Source organism: Macroventuria anomochaeta, assembly GCF_010093625.1.
Source record: "Macroventuria anomochaeta strain CBS 525.71 unplaced genomic scaffold BU25scaffold_16, whole genome shotgun sequence".
Lineage (NCBI taxonomy): Eukaryota > Fungi > Ascomycota > Dothideomycetes > Pleosporales > Didymellaceae > Macroventuria > Macroventuria anomochaeta.
Genome location: NW_022985377.1, coordinates 16,809 through 37,335, shown reverse-complemented (window position 1 = coordinate 37,335; position 20,527 = coordinate 16,809). Strand labels below are relative to the sequence as shown.

Genomic DNA, 20,527 nt, shown 5'->3' with positions numbered 1-20,527 from the left:
TGTGGATGAGAGCACGGCCCTCGGGAATGCCGGATCGTGAGTACCTCCATGTTTGGCAGCACTGCAGACACTAACTACTTCAGACCAGTCTGCTCTTTTCCACAGGCCGGACTGTGCATGTAGAGATTTCCAGATCCCCAAATATTTCTGTGACCAAGACACACCGATGTGACCCCCCATAGCTGCCGAGGACTTGCTAGATCTGATGCATCAAGTCGCGCCTGTTAGCTCTTGGTGAGACGACTAGGGTAGTGAGCCTCAGATCATAGCTGCATTCCTGCGCGGCTGCCATTAAAGCCTCGCTACTTACCTAAGCCTCGAGGTGAATGGGAACTCTCGCCTGCTTGAGGTTCCGAAGAACCGCAGTGAGGACATGCACAAGCTCAGGCGGCCTTTCGTACTCGAGTCTGTCTTTGTAGGAGAATACCCTTGCTCTGTGTAGATGAATTCTCCTCAGCTTCGATTGATAGAACGGATCTTGGGAGATGTGAAGAGGAAATGCTAGATTGCGGAACGCCAGTGAAATGATCGCGGTGGAGACTCTGCTGGTGTATGTCCTCATGAATATACCTAGTGTAGTCTCGTGGAGATGACGGCAGGTCAAGCGCAGGTCGCGGATGAACTCTTCGGCGCAACAAGTCATTTCGACGAGCTCTGTCGGGAGACGCAGGAAGCCTGGGTTTTGCATCGTGACGTGAGGTGCGAGGCAATTTCTGCGATGAATGGTTATTCTGATAACAAAGGGCTGTTCCAGCGATACAGTAGTGCCTTTTCATCTGGGTGCGCTAAAGGTCGCGTCAGGACGTGGTCGAATATCTGTGGGGGCATCGTGAAACTCAAACAGGGTTTTGTTCACCGGTACCGGGGACCGTAAGTTCATAAGTAATTTTCAGTTGTTGTTCGAGATTGTTTTGAGCAAAGGTCCAGCCACAATCATCGATGTTGCCACCTAAAGGGTGACCCATTGGTGTCTCCACGAAATTTTGACTTTGCAACTTCGAGCTCCTTGTTTAGGTGAGGTTGATGCAACAATAGAAATCTGGCTCCTTCAACTGAAGTGACCCGGATATAAGCAAGGAGGACCGCTTGCCCGTGTATCCTGCCAGATCAAGAGCTATAAATACCCGCTTTCAACTACTGTAACACCTGAGCTTCGACAGCGACGTTTGATCCGATGCACTTCTCTGCAATGCTTTTCGATACTTTGTAACGCTGACGCAGTGCTTTGTATGCGGCCGCGTCACTTGGCGTAAGGATCAGGCGACGTTCTGCTGTGGTCGCATTGCAGGCATTCAGCCACGACTCAAAGCATGAAAGCAGATAACGGCATACATCGTGGTGCACTGCGTGGGCCGCTGTCGCGGAACGCGGCATCTGCCTCGTTTGCTGCGCCAAGTAGGCCAACTGTTCGATGAGATCGTCTAAGTAGTGCCCAGCTTCTGCAGGTGAGGCGAAGCGGAGCTTGACGATGGGTGAAGTGGACGAGTGAACCGGGGTAGTTTGTTGGTTTGGCAACCGACGCCGGAATTGTATCATCTGATCTGGCAGTCGAATGAAGAACTGAACGAGTTGCGGACTTAGATCCGGCTGGCCAGGCTCTCTGGTAAATTGCTTTGCGATATGTGCTCCGGTCTTGAGATGTACACAAGCTTCCTCGAAGCGCCCGCGCATCAACTCAAACAGCACGAAAATGGCGCACATAGTCACCGCGGCAAACCATTTCGCCTTTGGTATTTTTGCGCCACCATCTAGATGGTTCTGCAGACCCTTGATTGCGCTTCCATAGTGCTTGAGAAGGAAAACCTCGAGACCATCAGGCACAAGCCCTTCTCTTGCACGATTGACCGGGTCCAGTACGTGTCTTTTATGCGCAGCACTCAGAGCAAGTAGCGCCTGTAGTATCATTGGCTCATGGATTGTAGCCTGTAAGATTGCAGGATCCCAAAATGGAGAGTTGAAGATCCGAGGCGGTTTAGCTGCTGTGCCGTGGATAAACCACTCAAGATAAATTTGTTCCTCGGAGGAGACACGTAGGCCCGTCCATGTAGGTCCATCACGGAGATTGTTTGCTGCAGTCATTAGGGAATTGCTAGCGAATGCCTGTAGCGGAGACTTTGTGTCTGGATTGATTGCACCTCCACCGCCCCAGACCCCATATCCATCACAGATTCCACCCAGCTTTATACATCGTCGACATGCTGGAAACGTCTCGTCACACTTGACACGCCGGATCCTAATAGATGTCAGTTGACTAGGCATGCAAAAGTAGCGATCACTTACTTGCACGTGCGACACCCTGTTCGAGTCTTTCGATGTTGTTTGCGTGGAGTTGACGACATTTCGGAAGCAAACCCAAAACTGGTTATGAGGTGTGTAGTAAGTTGATACAAGAGCGTTCAAGTAGTCGTTTCCTTGATTAGTAGAAGTTGCTGGAAAGAGGTTCCGGAGAATAGCCAAGTCAGGTAAGCACTAAGCCCATTGCAGGAATATGCTTTTCGCACTCGTCATGGCCAGGCAGACTCGCTCAGTCATAGAATTGTTCCCCATGGACGCTCAACGATGCTGAGGATGCATGCAATGGACTCTGCCACCGCGCTACAGTGTGAGAGTCATCGGGCGTAGGCACGGGGCAGGCTGATCCTTGTACTTGCACTTCCTTTCAAACACAGTTTGATGAGGTAGTACTTCCTCGGCGAGAGTTCTTGAGTGAATCACGTTGTGTTGCTCAACTTGATAATGTGAAGGTCAGAGGCTCAAAGCTGGAGGAAAGGGCGCTGGTGTCTGGCCCGTGCACGAGCGCGCTTGCCAGCCTGACGTGACTTAACTGACTGCTTGCTCAATGCACCTGCACCTTCGTACCCACAAACCTCTTCAACCATTTGACGGCACCATGACGCAGCCCGAAGAGTGCCGTAAGTAGCGGGCTACGGTTGAACAGGTGTGCTCAGTGCGAAATGAGCCCACGGCATAGCCAAGTCATTCACGTACGGCTCGTACACATTACTTGACCTCAGAGCAATGGTAACTTGAACGCCTACCTTGTCGCTTTGGCAAGTTGATGTTCAACTCACTCAGACTTCTGGAGATTCGGCATGAATCTTCCGGAGCCGCAACCCCTCCAGACAGCATGCAACGCCAGCACGATGTAGTGCAGCTCAATGTCAAGTGTGCACTCTCGACTGTAGTTATACATACCATCCATTGAGGCAATGCAGTTGCACTACCGGATTGTGTCAAATATCTCACCTGCAAGGACCGAGGTGCGGTGACCCGCTCTCGTGGATCAGGCTTCAACTCTTGTCTCCTGAGCTATGCTGCGTGTTCCAGACAGTTGGCCATGCCAAACGAACTCCTGTGGTATCCACTGTCGGTCATCTCCGACAGTCCTCGAAAATTCTCAAGTAAGATTTTCTACTCACTGTCCAGTTGCTAACTGCATTCGGAAATTTGAGGGCGGACTTGGTAAGGCGGAAGGGCGGCAATGGCGTGCAAAAGGCGGCTGATTGCGATGGTCTCCACACGATGAAATCAATAAGAGCGCGTGCTCTGCCTCTCGAACGAGATTCACACAAAAGTACTCGAGTCGTGAATGTAGAACGATTGCTTCATGGTCCACTCCTCTACTTGGGTATACGCTCATTAACTAGCAACTAACATTACATTTTGAGTCCTCAACAAGAGACATCCACAACGCCAAGCTTCCAATACTTTTCGACAACGCTTACGAACCGCTCGAGAACCTTTCCTGGTCAGTGACGACCAAACCGGCAATACTGGCACTGGACAATGTCGAGAAGACACCGGAGATAAGAGCGGACATGGCGAGACGAGAGACATCACCACTGCGACCGGGACTGATCTGACTGAGCACACCAATCTGAGTACCGAGCGAACCGATGTTACCGAAACCGCACAACGCGTAGGTGGCGATGAGACGGGATCGGGGAGAAAGGCTGTGGTACTCAGATTTGGGGTCGTCGTTCGACTGGAGGTAGGTGAAGGCAACGAACTCGTTGGTGATGACCTTGACACCAATGAGACGGCCAACGAGGAGTAAGTCCTTGCCCTGGCGAGATACACCGAGAAGGAAAGCAATGGGGTAGAAGAGGTATCCAAGGATGAGCTCAAGGGTGAGGTCGTACTCGCCATCAAGGTTGATATAGCGGCCCCACCAGGTGAGAAGACCGTCGACCAAGTTCAGGAGCGCAATGATACAGAGGAGCGTGCAGACAATCATACCAGCGATCTTGATACCAAGCCAAGCACCGTTAGCGAACGCATGGAGAGCGTTCGCGGCTTTGTGCTCATCATCGTCAGGGATGACAACACGTCCAGCGGTAAGAGACTCCTCCTCTTCAGGATAACGAAGCTTGGACAAAGCGAGCGAGGCCGGAATACTCATGACACAGGACGAAATGAGCGCCTGAGGGTTCAGGCCCATGGAGATGTAGGCAACCAGGACGGAACCGGCGATGGTGGCGAAACCAGAGCACATGACCTGATGAAGCTCGGCCATCGTAAGATGGGCAACGAAAGGCTTGATCAACATAGCGGATTCACCCTGACCAATGAAAGGCGAAGCGGAAGCGACGACAGCCTCGGCACCGGAGACGCGCATGGACCAGAAGAAAAAGACGGCGAATTTGCCAATGAACCACTGAATCAGACCCCAGTGGTACAGGAGCTGGACGAACGACACGAAGAAGATGATAGCCGGAATGACACTAACGAAGAACCAGGGCTTCTGGGGAACAGTCGCGTCAGTAAGGAAGGTAACACCGTCGTTGGCAAATCCGAGAAGCAGACGAGCAAGTTCGGAGATGAAGTTGAAGATGTCGAAACCAACGCCAGTTCTTAGGACGAAAAGGGCGACGATGAACTGAACCAGCATTCCAACGATAACGGTGTGCCAGTTGATCATCTTCCTGTTGCGGGAAGTGGCCCAGAATGCGAAGATGAACACAGCCAGACCGAAGAGAGAAACGGCACGGTTGGCACGCGTGTTGTCCTGGCTCTCCTCGCTTGCCATGGATCCAACAATGATAACGGAAATGGTGAGAGCAGCGCCCGCAGGGACACGCAGCTTCTCAGGGACAAGCTCTCCGATCCTGACTCCAGTGTTGTTCCAGACCCAGTGCATGGGCTTGGTGACGATGGTGATTGGGATGTGACACGTGATGAGACGAATCATGATCGCCAACCAGAACAAGAACGGAATGACCCAGTTCTTGTCATGGCGATGCACGACGACAGACGCAACCCACCATCTAAAGTTGTCAGTTCAAACCGAAACTACAGCTTGACATCACACTGTGTGGCTCACCCAGTGAACAAAGCACCAATGAAGATGTGCACCGGCAGCCTGAATTGCCTGTAGAGCACGGACAGCGACCATTTGCTCTTCTTCTCCACTTCGGGCTCAGGATCTGTGGAGCTACCACGCGTGCCCTTCTCTTCAAAATCGATGTCGGCGTTTTTCTCAAACGCGCCCTGTTCATGCAGACCATGCTTTTCAGGAAGCCGGTGGTGCAGGCCATGGTCTTGCGCACCTGGGTCGGGAATGACGCTCTTGTCGTCAGTGGTTCCAACCGTGTACGTGATGTTGTCGTCGTGAGCCGCACGTGGGCTATGGTGCACGTGCTCATGCTGGTGTTCCTGGGAGATGTGAAGGGCCAGGTCGTTGCTGAGCGGCACGCCCTGCTGGGCGGACGCGTTGTGCTCGTGCAGGTGGGCCATGTTGAAAACGGGCACAAGAGCAATTCCGGTCAACGACGTTAAAATGAGCGAGGAATTGTTGGCTGAGGTTTCACACAGGTCGGCCACGACGGGAATTATATTTTCGCACAGTGATTTGCGCTACCACGAAAGTGGAGGGCACCTATCCACAGCCGGCCCAGACTACAACCTCGATTCCCCGTCCGCTTTGCTCTTGGCAACTTCCTCTTTCGATCTGGCTGGAGCGTCATGGAGCGACAGTTCATTGGCCCCCGGTCATCTCCGCCAGGTCCAGGGTCTCTAGGTTCATCTCACGAGATGCTCACTCGCTGCTGCACACGCGGATGGCCTTGTGTCAAATTCACAAAGCACCGGCGGTCTTACCACGATTTGGCAATGCTGGCTGGGATCGTTATCTTTCCCCAGTCCTGATAGACGCGATTCAACCAATAAGGGGTCCAAACGTGCTGTCAAAAGGCTTGGCCCGTGATAAGCGGAGGCAAAAGTACGCGGGGCTTCGGCTGAGACGCCTTTCTCGGAAAGGTGCGTTTTCTAGAAGGAGTCGCTCGCACTTCACTTGGACAGGACACCGTCGTGCACCCCGAGGAGGGAACGCTCGTGAACCCGAGGAGACGGTGCCCTGCAGCAGAGCAATATCAAGAGCGGTTTCCTGCAGCATGCAACGGCTGAGACTCGAAGCCTGGGGCATAAAACATCCTCCGGCATTCTCGAGCATTTTTCATTATTGTGTGGTGCGGGTGGTGCGTGTGGCAACCGCGGCGCTGATCCTGCGCAAAGATGACTTTAGCTTGACGCCGGTGGACCATCATCCTCGCCCCTATCGACAAGCTGCATCGCACACGCAACGCCATGTAAGAAATGCTGTGCGCCATGGTCTTCGTGGCTTCGAGTCGCGTTTCTCGAAGTTATCAGCGAAGCTAGTCTCGGCCAAGGGTATCTCCAGCATTCCGATAACCAGGTCGACGCTAGCCCGATGCTACTATCAGGCACGCGGGTGTGAAGTCTTGCAGATGATGGGAGCGGGGGTACCGTTATCACATCGACGCTTGCAGACAATTGCGCCGTCTTGAGGTGGCGGAGATCGCCTGATGTTACATTTCCTACTGAACGTTAGAGAACGCTAACACGCCATGTGGCGGTTCGATAGAGCTTGTCTGCACGACTTCCAGCAGTGCAGCAACGAGGACGCAGGCCCAGTTTGGCTGATTTGCAATTCCCCCGCAGTGGGACTAGGCGCGTGCCCACGGGTTCGAAAGCAGCAGCAACTCGCGTGGTTTTGACACATAGCGTTGTTTTGCTGTGAATCATGGGACTGGTTGTCGAAGCTCTGGATCGTACAACACACCGTGGAGCATTTCTAGACATTCAATTAAGCCGAGCTGCCCACGTCCTCACCGCCAACATTGGACATGAACGCCAAGATCGACTTCCCCAAAAGCCATTGCTTCATTTGATTACGATCAATAGTACCTCGAAATGCCAGCCTTGCTCCTGGCGACAAATACGAACGACAACCGATACATCGCACAACCAATAATGAAACATATGTTTCCTCTCATCGGACTGAATTAACACGGAATACCATTACCAAAATACTACCGTGCCGAATCGCATGTGGCGCGCTTAACGTACAATATCCTCCAATCGTCACATGTTTCCAACTCCAATCCTTGCGGACGCCACCCCAAGACTTTCACTCCGACTCAAGAAGAATTAGAACGATCAAGTTCGCGATAGGAGCCCGGCAGTCTGCGAAAGAAGCCGGAGTGATACGCTATAGACATGAATACAAAGGATTGCGGCTATCAGCCTTGTGGTGCTGGTGGCTGCACCATGCTGATTGCCACAGATAAGCATCAATGAACTATCGAACACCAAGTGGGACCGTGGATTCGGTGCATACGCCTTGCGGTTCGTGCATGCGATTGTCGATGTCTCGCGTGGCACGCCTGGAACGACACCGCAAAGCGTTCAGTCACTGCGACAGTCACCATCAACGATGACTTCTCCTTCTATGGAATGCGACTGGTTCCTCTCGAACAAGAGATTTGACGTTGTCTCCGGAACACTTCTGGAACCCAAATGTATTTATCAGGTAGTATACAGAAGCGTAAGAAACCTTGCTGACTGCCATACCGCATGTAGTTGGCCCACTCGGTTATAGTGACAGTAGAGAAACATCTCCGCTGGACCATTACGTATTCTACAGTCCTTCCAATAATCGAAGCCATTCAATCGGTGCCAGGTTTCATCATCCGACAATTTGACTCCATCGATAGTCGGCTCTCAGAGAGCGGCCTTTGCTTCTCCATCTCTCGGCTTCGTATTCAGCATCCCAATTGTCTGTTCATCCAGGACTCCATAGATGGATGGTATGTCAGCATACTATTTGCAACAACTGCGACTGTCTCAGTACCACATGCAGAGGTACCATTTCCGATATCGATCGCAAGCCATATTATGTATATCAAACAGACATCGATTGAACACCGTCTTGAACTCACGAGTCAATACACAACTTCAGCACAGGACACGGACGCTCTACATAAGGCACGCTAAACATTATTTAGCTTGGAGAAACCTGAGCACCACTTTCGCTTGCGAATAGGCGAATCTCAACCGCACCGATCGATCTGTTCATGAGTGTAGTTCCGCGTCTCAATCACAACATGTAGATTGCATTGCTCCCGCACCGGTCCGCTCCACTGCTAGCGCACGCAGCTCTCGCACTTAAACTCACCCCTGTACGCTGCTTACCCCACGCCCCCGTCTCTCATACAGCATTAGACGCTTGCAACGCCTCAGTGGCTCGACACACTCGGACTCGATACATCTCCCGAATTGAGTTTCCTCAACATAATAAAAAGGCCCGCGTTGGAGGTAGCTCATCAGCGTAGTGACACAGAAGCATAGATGGCCCAGGTTCACCCGTTCCGCGTGAGCGACACATGTCACGCATCTCTAGTGTATACGTAAGATGCCGCCATAAACGTCACATACGACCAGAAGACGTTGAAAACAAGTTCTCTTGTCCATCCGCCGTTCGTCAAGGTACTGTTTTGAGGGTTCATCTGCACACATTCGTGTTTTTAGTATACACAAGCCTGTCACCCTTACCATATCTTACTAACTCTTTTAGGTCAATTTGTCTGCTTTGTAAAACACAAGGTCAGAACCAGTCTGCAGACCTCTAGATGCTGTCATGAATAATATCTATTCTTGCAACCTTCAGGGCTAATTTTCTTCAGCCAGCTTCCTGCCGGTCCACACACCTTTCCTTCTCTTTACACTCTAATTAAGCTTCATCGTTCCTTTTTGTTTCGCGCTATCCTCTCTGTTGCCGCATGGCATATTCTTGCAATAAAAACCTATCCAGAACAGCGAATGCCTTGTCTTCCGCCAATTGCGTTTGGCCCAAGTCTACGATCTTGAGAGCTGAACGCTGCTCTCCTCCTCTACCTCGATGCCGCAAACCTTTCATGCTCTTCAGATGTCTCGTGCCTCTCGCGCACCCAGATCTGTCCCCGTATCAGTGAGCTGGGTTGATCAACGAATGGAGCGATAATTACCTCAGGCAATGTGGCTTCTAGCTCGTGTATGCTGCTGCGTCTTGACGCCCGACGGCGTCTCTGGCATTTCAGCAGTTGCAGAAGACCGATCACTAGAGCAAGACTTCCGACAAGTACCGAGAGTCCTGCAAAAAGCGTTTCCAACATGTTCAGACTATTGCTCGAGGCAGCAGTCGAGCGCTGTACGTTCGTGACGGCATTTTGGACCTCAATGCTCTCTCCCCAAGGAACGATGGCATTCATAGTCCTGCGTAGACCTTTCAACGGAGGATCAGTGGATCGAAGGGATGGCAACCACAAGATGAGGACCACAATAGTACGGGCTGCTGTGGCACGTGGAAAGTTGTATGCAACAAAGAGTTGTCTTCGAAATAATTCGACAATATAGAAAATACCTGTAGACGACAGCTATTTATGAGGTACGGAGCTTCCTGATGCGACTGCACCCAGATCCTAGAACCCTGGAAAATATCAGTGCAGACCCGGGTAGGAATTCTCTCCCTTCCCGACATGCGACAACTCAGGGCTGGCACGCACTCAGATGCATGGTGGCGTCAATTGCTGTTTGGGGAGTGGCTATGTTTGTAGCCTTGGTCCTCCATCTCCACCAAGGCGGCCGCCGCACACCGGCAGACATGCCTGCTTCCGCGTCGTGCGCACCAGTTGTCGATAACTTCTCCTGTACCGTTGTCGTACAGAAAGCGTCTTCGAACCTTACCACGATGGCCTACTAAAATACACCCTTTCAACCCACAATCTCACCCTCAATTTTTGACTACGGATCTGGTGTCTTTCAGTATGTCAGAACTCACATCAACTTTTAAAAAGCCAAAACCATGGAATCGCAAGACGAAGTATAGATGCGATGACTGCAGGAAGTCGAAGCTACTTGTAAGTCAGCATGGAACGGCGCATGCACGGTCACCTACTAACAGGCATGTGGTGTTTCATTCACTCTCGTCAAAGATGGGTACTGGCCAGCACGATGCGAGAAGTGTAAAGAACAAAGACTACCGTGCTCGAAGCCGACGTTGATGTCTCTGAGAAGAAACGATAAGAGGCCACCGGAAACATGCCGTGGAGAGACTCACAGGCCTCCTGGACCCTCGCCACAACCTTGTCACGTATCTTTGTATATACAAATTTTTCACCTGGCTTCAATTGACAAATCTTTTTAAGCGCATCTTGAACTCCTGGCATGGTGGTTGAGTTACTACGCGTTGAAATATACTACAAATGTGGTGCCCTGATCGTTGGTTGACTCCGATCGTTGGGTACACGGACACGGTATTCGTTTGACGTCGAAATCGGCAGAGCTGACAGCTGCATTAAGCCTCAAGAGGTCATGGAAGAGAGCTTTGCTTCCATTTCTAGATCTCAGGAACTGAGCAGGAGGAAGGGCTTGCAAGGTAGAGACAAGAGTAACCAATAGATCCTGGGTTTCTACGTTCGCGTTAGAACGGCTCAGCAACAGTACCAGTCTGTATTACCTTCGCCCCCAAATGATCTAACGCTTGTATAGACCCATGAGTACCTATGTCTTTGCATACCGAGTCGAATAAGTTTTGGAAGCCATCTGGTCCTCCGCCTATCGGTTTCGACTGAATGGTCTGCGATCGCGACTGTGTAGGCATTCATAAAAGGAGGACGAGCCACTGACATGATACCTTAGCGACGTTGTACATTCGGTCGGTGGCAAACCTGTGTACTACGACAAAGGTAGGAGGGAACGAAGCAAGAAGTGATAGTTCGAGTGGGTCGCGTCAAGTGGGTCGCGCGACACCGCGCACATCTAGAAGACGGGTTTGAGACAACGTCGGCTTAATTACCCGGTAATCGCACGCAAAACGGGCGCTCTTGGTGCCAATCGATAGGACGCTAAAATACACATGTACATTTTAGCGTGATCGACAGCGCTGTGCTGAGGCTTCGTGCATACGCGCGCTGCACAGCCGAACATCTAACCACCTATCCTGAGTTCCACCTCTCATTACCTATGCTGGTTGACTTCCCTCCTCCTTAGTATTGTGCTTAACTTAGCCCCTGGCTGATTTTGTCGAACCAATACTGAGTGCAGAAGATGAGATGAATTGTATTGATCTATCTACGAGCAGAAGGCTGCTGTCCGCGCAGGCAGCGCTCTCATTAGTCAGCCCGTTTGACTAGCTCCCGCTCTAGCGCACTGTAGATATCGCCCCGCTCTGATAGCATCAATACAACAACACCACAACGCCCTCATCAAATATTGTAACTACGTGGGTTAGGTCACATGATATCCTATTGTAGAAGGCACTGCCCGGTGGGCAAGTGCACTTACCTCTGAGCGGAGAGCTCCTGTACAAGAACATCACCAAAACAACAACAGATAGCAATACAATCACTGACCACAGCCTCCGGAACGACACTGCACACGCAGCTACAAATATGCATTCAAGTAGACTCTAACTTGAAGAATTTACAGTAATGCAACAGTATGGTGTCTGTCCAGCAGGATATGATGATAAAAGGCGTAGAGCGTACGCAACGCGATGTTGATCGTGCACGGTCTCGCCTCTGACGTATTCAATCCCGACTAGCTGCGATAATGGGTGCCCCATCCACCTTTGGCTTCTTTCGCACTCAACCACATCCACAATGGCTTCCTGTAGTCTGCCTTATATTGCAGACGCCAGGAACCTGCCAGCAACTCTACCGAACGTCCACGAGATCGAATCTGCGGAAGAGATCTTCAGCGACACAACGGGACGTAAAGTTGTTGGTGTGGGCACTCACTTTGTTGTCAAGTACGGAGTCCAGGTTGATCCCCTCGAGGGCAAGACGATGCTGTTCCTGGCACAATCGACACTGGTCCCAGTCCCGCAGATTTACGCGATGTTCCAAAACTCCGCACAAAATACCACATACATCATCATAGAGCGTATCAAAGGTTCAGGTCTGGATCTGGAGTGGCCTCGGATGGACTCTGCATCTAAGGAAGCTGTTACATTCCAGCTTCGGAACATTTTCGGAGAGATGCGAAAGCTGGCTTCCCCTGGTGGGTACTGCAGCGTCGGCCATGGAGGACTACCAGACGGTCTTTTCTGGACGGACAATCCATCGAATTCATTTGCCGGACCTTTTGAAACGGAAGCGGAGCTTAACAAAGCCCTGATTCTCAAATACACAGAGAGTGGTCTCTCGAAGCACAAGGCAAATTACTACACTCGCACGTTCACTGGTGTTTTTCAGAGCCACAAGCCCACCTTCTCGCATGCAGACTTTCAACGGAAGAACATTCTTATACGCGATCGGGAGACGCAACCAGACAGTGCGCACTCCGAGTTGGTTATCATAGATTGGGAGTTTGCTGGCTGGTACCCAAGCTACTGGGAGTACGCCCGAGCTATCTTTGCTTGCGGACGATGGGACGATGACTGGAATGATTGGGTTGACAATATTCTGGAGCCGTTCCGTAACGAATATGCGTGGATGGAGATACTGCTCAGGGAGCTGTGGTCGTAATCTACGTGTGCTCGAGACGATCAACTGCGCTCTCAGACCGGTCGTGTGTGCAAGCTTCTAAACTCTTTACATCAGTCCGTATCAGAGGTACAAGGGACGTAGTCGTTGGCGTTCAACCTAAACCCATTCTACGATCCGGGACTGCGATACTGATCTCTGCGTGCTGCAATTAGGGGTTCCTTGAAGTAATCTAGTGTACGTAGTGATAGGTCCACAAAGAAACATTTACTTGAACTCGCGAGTCTACAGTACACACCGCGATGTGATCGCCCTTCTTCTTCTGCGGCCTTTAGGTCCCCACGCGTACCTCATTGGTGAAACTACAACCCAGAATCTTCGGGTCGTGCATTGCCAACGCATCATTTCACTTGTGGAAAACCACTTCCGTGAACAGATGCCTGGCGAATACTCAACCTTCTTCCTCAATGGATTGTTTCAGGTATGCCTCGACCTCATCCCATCGCTGTCTTCCTTCGTGAGTGCAGAACTGTTTACTCGCGCGGCTATGGTATTGCATTGCGCAGTTGTCGATTTACCTGGTATGCGACAAATTATGCACGGCGTTCAGGCCGTGGTCTGGGGTATTTCACATTATGGTCAACTCCATATATTTTGAAAAGTAGGTCTAGTACCTCAATATACCCAAACTCCGCAGCCCATGAAACCGGTGTATGGAGGTGTTGACTGCTGACTGGCGGGTTGGGACCTGGTCCCATTTCATTGAAGACTGCTTTGAAGGTCTCGTTGCCTCCTGAACCCGCTCATCAGCTTTCTTGCACTCCTCCACATACTCTAAGAACATTGCACTCTTCCAAATTCTGGTTGCCCTATCTAAATGAGCTTCTGAAGATCCTTTAGAATAGTCTGGGTGGCAACCTTCCCTTTTGACCACATCCTCATATTCCCTAAGAGCCTGCGATTCTGGCGTGGGGTTCTCCCAATCCCAGATTAGTAAAAGATCGCTTGGGAACTCTGGCTTGGGTTGAGTGATCTCTAAGGATCTTGACACCCTGTTTCCAGAAGGCTCTTCCATGGGGGAAGTCGCGATCATGATGATAGCGAAGTGATCTTTGCACGTTCGAATGATGGTGGGCTTCGAAGCTCCTCCCAAGACACATATGATTTCGCCCGTCTCTACCGCTTTTGCGGAAATCGGCAAGGTCCAGCGAGCCTTAGATACCCCCTTCCCTTGTCCATCTGCCCTGACTCCGAGAATCACGCCCACCATCTGCTTGTTATGTTGTATAACATCTACTGTGGTTATGTGGCCAAGAAAAAGGACTGTGCTATTGATAATTACCATCTCTCGGTCGTCCGAGGTTTGGATAGATGTTTGCTCACCCAGAAGGAATTTCACAAGCCGCTGCAGGAGCTCATTCCATGGAAGGCTGTAGTCTGGCAAGATGCCAGCTGTGCTGAAATCGTCGGATTCCATTCCAAGCTAGGTATACACTTTGTCATGACGCCTAGAGGCTTGATGCGTATGAACCATATCGACCAAGTCGCCTGGTGGACATAGGGCAAGAGGGGTTGTTGTCGGCCCAATCCTGATATGTCTGGATCGAAAAATACAACCTTTCATCAAATAAATTGCGCATCGAATAGGGCCCTGCAACTCTGTACGGGCTTCATACAGACTTTGTAACGATTTCAGACCCGTAGAGAAAGCAACCCCATTTATTTCCGCAGAGCCGCACATGATTGAAACATCTCGGGCTGCAGCAACTTCTTGGAGCACCTATGATATCTACTCAGTAATATCCATATTCATTGTCAAGACAGTGTTCTCGTACTCACATGCGGCGAAACCATGGCCGGTCGAGCAGTCTCAGGATTCTACACTGCAAAATTTGGTCGCCTAGGTGATCTGCACGCCCTGTGTCCGCAATGACGCGTAGATCTTCGAGTATTTGGTCGTCTTCGTGTTCGTAAGCGTTCTTTGCCTTGCCAAGCTGTCGGAGGGAGTGGATGTATCTACCGATCGCCATCTGTTTGCCAGCGGTCCGCTGCACTGATTGTCCAGTTCATTCGGTTAAGTGCAGCTTGATTCTCCACTGCTATTCCCTTGTACTATATAGTCCCAATCGATCCTTCTCATAGCTCAACAGATCAATCAACATCTCAACCCTTCAACACAAGCCAAACAACTACGGTATTGGCGAGACCATAGATTATAGGCATTAGCTGAATCTGTTGCTCCTTCTCCCGGTCATCAGCTTGGTTGATGCAAATGGCGTCTATCCACAGAATGCGGTCGAGTGAGTTATCTCGAAGACGTATCAGAGCTGAATGAAGGTTGCTCGTGGCATTGAAACGATGTTGATTTACAACAATCGACACAGTTTCCTCTGGATCGCCCCAAAACGTAAGATAAAGCTTCGTATAGATGTACCGCTTCGGCCGACTCCGATGTGTATTCGAAGAGTTGACATTCCATAACGGCACCCTTCTGTTCACTTGGCAGTAGGCGAAGCAACCGAACGTAGTTCATCCCTAGCATGAGCGAACGGTATTGGTACTGTGCCAGTTCGGCCATCGGTTCCGACAGCTCTGCGTTATTTGACATATTGATACAGCAGGTTATAGTGTATTCGACAAGTGGCCTGAAAACGCAGATGACGGTTCCCTCCAGCTGCGATTCTAGAATCTCGCACAGACCTTGATCGTCCTCGACAAAGACGTTGACGCAATTACAGTATGGCGAGCAGTCAAACTTCAATTTGATACGAGAGGAGTAGCAAACGCATGCCACAGCAGAGATCAATTACCAAACATGTTCCTACGACAGCTACCAGAGTACCTAAGGCTCGCCTCGCCATGTCCACACCGGACCAAAAGTATCAATCCTATTATTTCTCATTGGGATTGGGCTGCCGGAGACCTGTCCCTCTCATCCATCGAGCACACATGTCTTGAAGCTGCCTTTGGTTAAGAACTCGAATTCGTTGCAATTCGAGAAGCTCCATTGGACCCAACATTGCCCAGTGCTCAATGCGATGGCTACCTGGATCAAAACTGGCCTCGCTACATGAAGCGGGGTGTTCAAACACAGCAAGGCCGCACGCGATTTTTGAACCGTGATCTTGTGGTCTTACAAGCAGTCCACGTTCAGGAACTGCGACAGCCTCAAATGTCCAAATTTCCAGAGGCATACCTAATGACCTGAGTAGGAACTGCGACTCGGACACAAGAACGCCCTGTGCACTATTCGAGCACTTGAATCTTGTATAGACTGTCTCTCTTCGATCAAAATGTCCAGGTAACGCATCGCTCAACTTTGCCCAAGGTTCCTGATTGAAACTGTGGATGAAAAGCTTCAGAGGCTCTTCCAGACTATCAGAGTCCGGCTGGGGCTTTGAAGCTTCCATCAGACGACTCAGCAACAGGAGTGCGGACTCATATATCAGCTCAGTATCGTGTTTCATACTAGGTACTGGCGGCAATCGAAAGTTCCACGCTCAGGTATCATCAGTCAGATCTAACATTCGCTGACGCGTTGAGTCCAAGAATTTTCTGAGCCCCCACGACACGTCGCCTTCCTCGAACCCGGTTGAGGAATCTCGGTTGAGACTTGAGAATCATCGTTTGGTCTCAGCTTTGTCAAATGATTTCTCTCTTTGCGGTCCGTCCCTTGTCGGCGAATGGTTTTCGAAAGGTCGGTCACTGTCGTTAAGTGCCCCATAGGCACCGCGACCGGATCGAAACAGAGCAATGCAAAGATGTGACAGCTTGTTCTCTCCGCAAAATTGCGCAGTAACGATAGCAGCTGCAGATTCGACACTCCTAACAGATCTTTTAGAAGTACCATATCTGCCAAGAGTTCCGACGGTGATGCTCCAGAATCTTTCTCAAACTGTACTACGTCTATCAGAAGCTCCATTGCTGGCTTGGAATATTCAGAATTCACATCGGCAGCAAACTTCTTGCATGCTGAGGCCAGCCCCAAGAATCCATAGACTTTGTCGTACCTTTCAGAAGTCTGTGACGACTGGAAAGATCGTATCAAGTTACAAAGCCCAAACACCTGTACTGATTCACTCTTTAAGAGTCTCTTCTGCTAGATTTTTCTGTAGTGGAGAATCCTCAAAGCCAGCTGGTTCAGACGAGGACGGAGTTGAGTTGGCCACGGTTGGTCAAAGGCATCTGGGTTGGCCGTATAATCGCCACACCAGACGCGTACAGCTGGAGGCAGGATGTATTCTTGGATGATCCAGACACGCGACCAGTACCGCTTGTTGAACAGATCGGTGATCGCGTTCTGCGTACGAATTGACTCCAATTTTTCGAGTCTTTCAGGGCCCGGAAAACCTGTCGTTCGTCGCCAGTGGCTTCACCCAGCCAAGTAATCACTGATTGCGCTCGGGTTTAGATCGTGCGCATCAAAAAGACTTGATGATAGCGCTCTGTAAGACTGCTTTGGTCGATGAAATAGCGTCTACCCACAGTAGCATTTCGCAATAGTTCTTCTGACCCCACAGGTTTCTTTTACGCGCATACCGGCACAGCAAGTCCCATAAATTCTTGTCAAACCGCGTTCTAGTTCGTTGCCTCTTCCTATTGGCTGCAGTTATATTGATTGTAGAATATATTTTGTAAAAAACTACATTTCATTCACATACGACCATAGGACGTTGAAAACAAGGCTTCCCGTTCGCTCAGCCCTATTTAAGCAGCGTACCGGCGGATTAGTAGTTAGGTGGGTGACCACTAGCGAATACCTGCTGTTGTATGTTTTTGCCTTTTTGCTTCTGTTAATACTCTTGCGCCATCTTGTCAACTCGCTCGAATGTATTTTATAAAAAGAGACACCTCTTCACATACAACCATAGGACGTTAAAAACAAGTTCTCCTGTCCGATCCGCCGTCTATTGTGGTACCGTTTTGAGGAATTAGTTGCACGCATTTGTGTTCTCGGTAAACACAAGCCCGTTACCCTCATCACACCTGACTAACTTGTTTAGGTCAATTTGGCTGTTTTCACGAAACGCAAATCCAGGACCAGTCTGCAGACCTCCGAACGCCTTCATGCTCTGTGCCGGGTCTATTCCTGCAGTCTTCCGAGCTGGCTGTCTTCAGCCGATCCCTAGCAGTCCACATACATTCTTCCACACTTTGCATTCTAATTTAGCATGCTGCATTACTAAGTCTAGACTACTGTTGCTAGGAAGTCAGGCTCCCGGATGCCGCTTACAGGGAAACAGCCAATTAAAGGGTTCTCTAATCAATACACTTTTATCTAAAACGCGTTCAATTCTTTTTTCTCTGTTCTTAGGCTTTCTTGATTATCTGATTAAGCATGTTGAACCGAAGATTATTAGCAGAAACAATGACAAGGGGTAGTGTGATTAGACAAGAGGTGAAAGCATTGGTTAAATTGAGTTTACTTTCTGGAATACTGTAACAACCAATGCTCTGGACTTGTCATGAAAAGAGCACTACAGATGGTAAGAAGTCTTAGCTTGTGTCCAAACTTGTCTTGCCTTGGCTTTCCGTGTTCTTCGCTGAGCAAATCAGTACCAATTCACAGACCTTGGTCACCGAGCTTTAGCCCGGTTACTACTAGATGCAATTAATTCAAAGGATGTTTGTGGTAAGCAGCTAGAAGACAGGTAGTGTACATCCTTAATTTTTAGTGTTCTCTGCGCTACTAACTTCTAGAGTATCCCGCAGAGCTCCTGCACTTCATCTGTTCAAGTGGAAGAGTGAAGGCTCACTTTGAGAGCTCATCAAGTCTTCTAACTTGCATCGTCTGCAAAATGAACCGCAACGCTGAGTCCGAGCCTGAGATGGTTCAGTCGCCGTTAGTAGACGTCTGCGCATAACCTCTTATATCTGCTAACGTTCATAGCAACGATGGCTCTAGCGCCAGTCTACTAAATTTCCAGCCTGCGAACAAGCCTTGTGTTGCGCCTCAGTAGTCAGAAAATTCAAAAGTTTGTGACTTCTTGAAGACTGTCCGCCTCCTACTGTTCAGTGTCTTGCTCAGCAATGCTTTTCTTTGGAGATCCTCATCGGAGCAGCGCAAGGTCGTTCATGTACCAAAGTCGATACATGGCATCCCTCAATAGCCTACTTCATTTGCTTCACGTAAGCAGCGGCAAACCACTTATACTACTTCTCCAGACGGATAATTAGGCCTGAACTTCTGATAACGCAACAGCCCTACAATTTGTAGCCAAGTTTCACGAGCTGCTTATGCAGGCATCGCTGGTGGATATGCTTCTCTACCTAATCCGGTCTCAGGCAATCAATGGCTACATTTCCCTATGTGCTCTTTCAGGGGCTGCACAGGCGTCAAACTTATCTTATCTGCGGTTTTTAGATTTTGCTTCTGCCATCATTTCTACGGACTTTAGCGCATGGCGTAAGCTCTTGTTTGCTCTTTTGGTATCAGGACTGCTCTTTGTAACGACAGTTCCTAGTTTGATGATCCCTCGACTTGGAATACATTAGGTGTCAGTAAGGACGCCCTACACGAATGCATCAGAGGCGTTTCTGTTACCTACTGAGATCAATAAGACGCAAAAGCTCAACATGCACGCAAGACAGCATCTCTACTCTTTGTCAAGTGCTGATGTTGGTTACAACTGTGAGATCGATGAACTGTACAAAGTAGAAAGCTTGGGAACCACAAACAAAAACGGCAACATTACAGAAGTCAGTGCCTTTGACCTTTAGAAGATTCTTTACAGGGAATAATTGCTCTTTACATCAGTTTATGTTGCAGTAAATGCAATAAGTAAAGGTGTAACCGCGCAGGGTAGTAAGTTAGGGGTAACCGCGCGAAGTAGCAAAATCGGTATATATTGTTGTTCTTCTGTGATGGTTTATGGGGTAAAGCGGTCATGTCTGCCACGTGTGCTGGTGCAGTGCTCTTGCCTGTTCCAATAGCACTTTCTGTCTGAACGACAGATACGTCATGTAAACAGACCCCGCTAGGGGTCGAGTGAGAGACAGAACACTGAACAACAGAACAACAGAATATACTGATTTTACTGCTTCGCGCGGTTACCCCTGACTTACTGCCCTGCGCGGTTACACCTTCACTTATTGCATTTACTGCAACATCTTCTTGTTCAGTGTTCTGTCTCTCTCACCGGGCCATCAGGGTCTGTTTACATGATGTATCTGTCGTTCAGACAGAAAGTGTTATTGGAACAGGCAAGATGTTGAAGGGTTGAGATGTTGATTGATCCTTAGAGCTATTGGCTAGAATCGATCGAGACTATATAGTAGGAGGGGATAGCAGTGAAGGGTTGGGGAAGCAAACCGAGCTAACCAAATGAGCTGGACAATCAGTGCAGTGGACCGTTAGCAAACACTGCAACGGACCGCTAGCAAACAGATGGCAATCGGTGGATACTTTCACTCCCTCCGACACAAGAGCACTGCACCAGCACACGTGGCAGACATGACCTCTTCACTCCATAAACCGTCACAGTTTAGAACAACCTAAGAATGATCCAGCAAGCGGGAGCTACACAACAGCAACGATTCTGACCACACTGAGTGCTGATCAAATGGAAATGTACAAAGCTGAGGTATTGTTGGAAAACTCCACTCTTAACATCTGGCCGTTGGAGCCTGTGGTTCTGCACCACAAATGTCGAATGCCGAGTATATCCATTATTTCATGGGAAACGGAACGACAAGTACACTATCAAGCGCCGCCGACTTATACAATCAAATATCCAATCCCATTAAATACGAGGGCAAATCTT

The 20,527-nt window shown here is 49.7% G+C and overlaps 6 protein-coding genes across 6 annotated transcripts; 1 reads left to right on the top strand and 5 right to left on the bottom strand.

Annotated features, from left to right (window-relative positions):
* Positions 1–955: 955 nt before the first annotated feature.
* On the bottom strand, positions 956–2,467 carry BU25DRAFT_48943 (uncharacterized protein). Its single transcript, XM_033711422.1, has 2 exons — positions 2,281–2,467; positions 956–2,233 (listed from the first exon to the last, which is right to left on the bottom strand). Exons 1-2 carry the CDS (start codon positions 2,337–2,339, stop codon positions 1,135–1,137), a joined length of 1,158 nt encoding a protein of 385 aa, XP_033561688.1. The 5' UTR covers positions 2,340–2,467; the 3' UTR covers positions 956–1,134.
* A 1,122-nt stretch (positions 2,468–3,589) lies between these two features.
* BU25DRAFT_410652 (uncharacterized protein) lies at positions 3,590–5,795 on the bottom strand. Its single transcript, XM_033706355.1, has 2 exons — positions 5,324–5,795; positions 3,590–5,267 (listed from the first exon to the last, which is right to left on the bottom strand). Exons 1-2 carry the CDS (start codon positions 5,734–5,736, stop codon positions 3,722–3,724), a joined length of 1,959 nt encoding a protein of 652 aa, XP_033561687.1. The 5' UTR covers positions 5,737–5,795; the 3' UTR covers positions 3,590–3,721.
* A 4,640-nt stretch (positions 5,796–10,435) lies between these two features.
* On the bottom strand, positions 10,436–11,126 carry BU25DRAFT_410649 (uncharacterized protein). The gene is made up of 2 exons (XM_033706354.1): positions 10,796–11,126; positions 10,436–10,748 (listed from the first exon to the last, which is right to left on the bottom strand). The coding sequence occupies exons 1-2, from the start codon at positions 10,965–10,967 to the stop codon at positions 10,519–10,521; spliced, it is 402 nt and encodes a 133-aa protein (XP_033561686.1). The 5' UTR covers positions 10,968–11,126; the 3' UTR covers positions 10,436–10,518.
* Positions 11,127–11,928: 802 nt separating this feature from the next.
* Positions 11,929–13,025, top strand: BU25DRAFT_410648 (kinase-like protein). The gene has a single exon (XM_033706353.1). The coding sequence runs from the start codon at positions 11,940–11,942 to the stop codon at positions 12,804–12,806; it is 867 nt and encodes a 288-aa protein (XP_033561685.1). The 5' UTR covers positions 11,929–11,939; the 3' UTR covers positions 12,807–13,025.
* A 406-nt stretch (positions 13,026–13,431) lies between these two features.
* On the bottom strand, positions 13,432–14,241 carry BU25DRAFT_421506 (uncharacterized protein; the record flags this gene model as incomplete). The annotated part of the gene is made up of 1 exon (XM_033708091.1): positions 13,432–14,241. The coding sequence occupies one exon, from the start codon at positions 14,239–14,241 to the stop codon at positions 13,432–13,434; it is 810 nt and encodes a 269-aa protein (XP_033561684.1).
* A 358-nt stretch (positions 14,242–14,599) lies between these two features.
* Positions 14,600–15,372, bottom strand: BU25DRAFT_431297 (uncharacterized protein; the record flags this gene model as incomplete). Its single annotated transcript, XM_033708654.1, has 3 exons — positions 14,600–14,758; positions 14,943–15,091; positions 15,135–15,372. The coding sequence occupies 3 exons, from the start codon at positions 15,370–15,372 to the stop codon at positions 14,600–14,602; spliced, it is 546 nt and encodes a 181-aa protein (XP_033561683.1).
* Between the last annotated feature and the right edge of the window lie 5,155 nt (positions 15,373–20,527).